At 66.1% G+C, this 2,605-nt stretch overlaps 1 protein-coding gene across 1 annotated transcript in view; it reads right to left on the bottom strand.

Annotated features, from left to right (window-relative positions):
- The window catches only part of INCA1 (inhibitor of CDK, cyclin A1 interacting protein 1), a 7,884-nt gene extending 6,822 nt beyond the window's left edge, over nucleotides 1–1,062 (bottom strand). The window contains exon 1 of the mRNA XM_014468089.2: nucleotides 928–1,062. Within this exon, the coding sequence (XP_014323575.1) occupies nucleotides 928–1,012 (85 nt within the window). The 5' untranslated portion in view covers nucleotides 1,013–1,062. The remainder of the gene's footprint in view (nucleotides 1–927) is intronic.
- Between the last annotated feature and the right edge of the window lie 1,543 nt (nucleotides 1,063–2,605).

Genomic DNA, 2,605 nt, shown 5'->3' with positions numbered 1-2,605 from the left:
GAGGAGCCGTCCGCACCGCGCGCCGGGGCGGGGCGTTGCGCAGAGCCACCTCCTGAGCGGGGCCCGGCGAGAGGTCCCGCTGCCGAGCGCGCCCCCGCCGCGTGCGCGTGCGTGGGCTGGTATGGGTCCCCTAAAGGACAGCGCCAGCGCTCTGGCTCCTCAGGCGCTAATAACCTTCCCGGCTCCCGGCGTCCAGCTCGCCTTTCGGCGACTGTAACTTGGCTCCCCATCCCCGCCTGGTGGGCCCACAGTCCCGAGGGCATTGCCCCTATAACAGTCGTTCCAGTCCTCTCCCGGGCCCTGCTCAGGCGGCGCGCCACCGCCAGCCCGGATAGCGCGCACCCGTCCGCTCCACGCCCCTCGTTCACGCCCAAGCTCGCGGGCGCCGGCCGCTGGCGCCGCTTCTGCAGCCGCCCGCGGGGCGTGAATCGGCCGCCCGCCGCCCGGGGACCCGGCGAGGGGCGGGGGCAGCCCCGAACCGGCCCCGGATCGCCCCGCTCGCGTCTCCCGCTTCCCGGGAAGTTTGTCTCTGTGCGCCGTGCCCGCCGCTCCGGGAGCCCCGCCGCCGCCAAGTGAGAGCTGGGGGAGGGGAGGGAGGGACGCCCGCGGAGGAATGTGTCGGGCCGGGGGGCGGGCGCGGGGTCCTCGGGTGCGCGACCCGGGAGGGCCGGCGGGCCGCAGAGCCGGGTCATGTGCTATGGGTCCCGCGGGGGTGCAGATGGGTGCCAGGCCCGGGCCGCCGTCGGTTGGCTGGACCGGAGGACGGGTCCGCACGGCCTCCCAGGAAGGCCGGGGTCCGGGCCTGTGTGAGATCTGCCGGGCGGGCTGGGTCCAGGTGGTCCTTGGGCTCCGGTTCGGGTGGGTCACCCCCTCCCCAGTCGTGGCCCCTCCCTGCACCCACTGCGCCTTGACGCTGAGCCGGCTGACCTGCCTGTCCCCTGGCCCTGTCCCCCGCTATCCCCGAGCCGTGCCGTCCCGATCCCTGCTCCATTGGCCCCCTCGGCGTCACCATTGCAGGTCCCCCCCAGTGTGGTCAGGGTCCGGGGTCAGGGCTGTTCTTCCTGAGAAAGCCTCTAATGTCAGCTACTCCCTTCCTGCCCCGGGACACACCGGCCCTCTCACTCTGCACCCCCACCCCCGAGGCCGGCGAGGTGAGACCCAGCCAACATGACAGCACTTTGAGGCCCTTCAGGGTCCCAGAAGGGGCCCCAGCATCCCGGATCCCTCTCTCCACACTCTCCACCCTGTCTCCGTGGGCGTAGGCTGCTCAGCCTCTCCTCCCAGGGTGTGGGCACCCGATCACCCACATTCCTGGGCTCCAGTCTGGCACCTTCCCCAGGGCAGTGGAGGCCATAGCATTAGCCTCAGGCAGAGGCCGAGACCTGCCTGCCCCTTTCCCGTCTCCCCCTTTTCAGGGAGACAGACCCCAGGGTTACCCTCTCTTCCCCATAAAGACAGGTATCCTGGCTTCCTCCACCCGGAGCCCGGGCTGGATGGATGCAGGATGACCCCGCCCTCCCCTGCCCATTGTCCTGGATCCTGGGGAGGAAGTGCTGGGGGCTGGGCGAGGGGTTTGGGGCCACAGGCCCTGCGGATCCCAGGCCTGGACTGTACCTCCAGCCCTTGCACTTTGCCCATTGGCAATCCCTGCCCCTGTGTGGGGGTTGTGGCCCTGGTGGGAGCTGGCGGGCCACTTCGCCCTGGCTGACCCCGAACCTGACCCTGTGTGGGGATTTTAGGGTAGTTTCGTGTTTAGGATTTTCTCTCCTCTTGCTTCTCTTCTGGGCTCCCTGTTTGTGCGTTTGCCCTGGAGTTCTCTTCCTTGTCTGTCCTCCCATTTCTGTGTGTGTTGGCCTGCGCCTCTCCTTCCTTTTCCTCCCATTATTTCCTTCATAGCACGACCTCGATTTTGCCTTCTCTCTTGTGTCTCTGGTTTTCTTGGTATCTGTGACTCTCTGCCCCTCCTCTTCCCCCTTCCCGCCACCCGCAGGGTCTCTGCCATGTGTCCCTTTCTCAGAATTGCCCTCCGTGCAGCCTCTCCTCTATCTGACGTTTAGCACACTTGTGAGTGACGAGGAATAAAAATATCACCATCTCTGCCCTTGGATTCACATTGCATTCGGCCACTCCAGAGGGACAGCCATCCTTCCTTTTTCTGACATTACCCCCCACCCCTTATTCTCCAGTCATGCCACCCCAAACACACCTCTGGAGCTACAGGTGCCTCCTAACTGCTCTTCCCCCACAACCAGGGTTTCCCCCACAGCCCCAGCTGGCGTGGCCAGGCCCCAAGTGTAGGATGGGGCTCCCCCTACGAGGGCCGGTGGCAGCCAGAACTGATACAGCCCCCCTGGTCTGGGGCCAGGACGACAGGTAACTGCGAGCTGGGATATGGCTAGGAATACCTTTGGGAGTCCCTGAGGAGAGGGACATTTGGGAGGAAGGCCAGGGAACTAGGACCTGGTTCGTGGGGGGTTGGGTAGCTGGAAGGGGGTGAGAGACTGGTTTGTTGAGAAGCTGGAGTTCATGTCTGGATCCCCCCAGCACTCTTACCACCTCTGTGTCTCTGTCCTCCAGCTTGAGGAGGGGGGGAGTATCTGGAAGC

This window comes from Myotis lucifugus, unplaced genomic scaffold (genome assembly GCF_000147115.1).
Source record: "Myotis lucifugus unplaced genomic scaffold, Myoluc2.0 scaffold_426, whole genome shotgun sequence".
Lineage (NCBI taxonomy): Eukaryota > Metazoa > Chordata > Mammalia > Chiroptera > Vespertilionidae > Myotis > Myotis lucifugus.
Note: the sequence above shows the minus strand (reverse complement) of the source record. Positions and strands in the feature narration are given on the sequence as shown.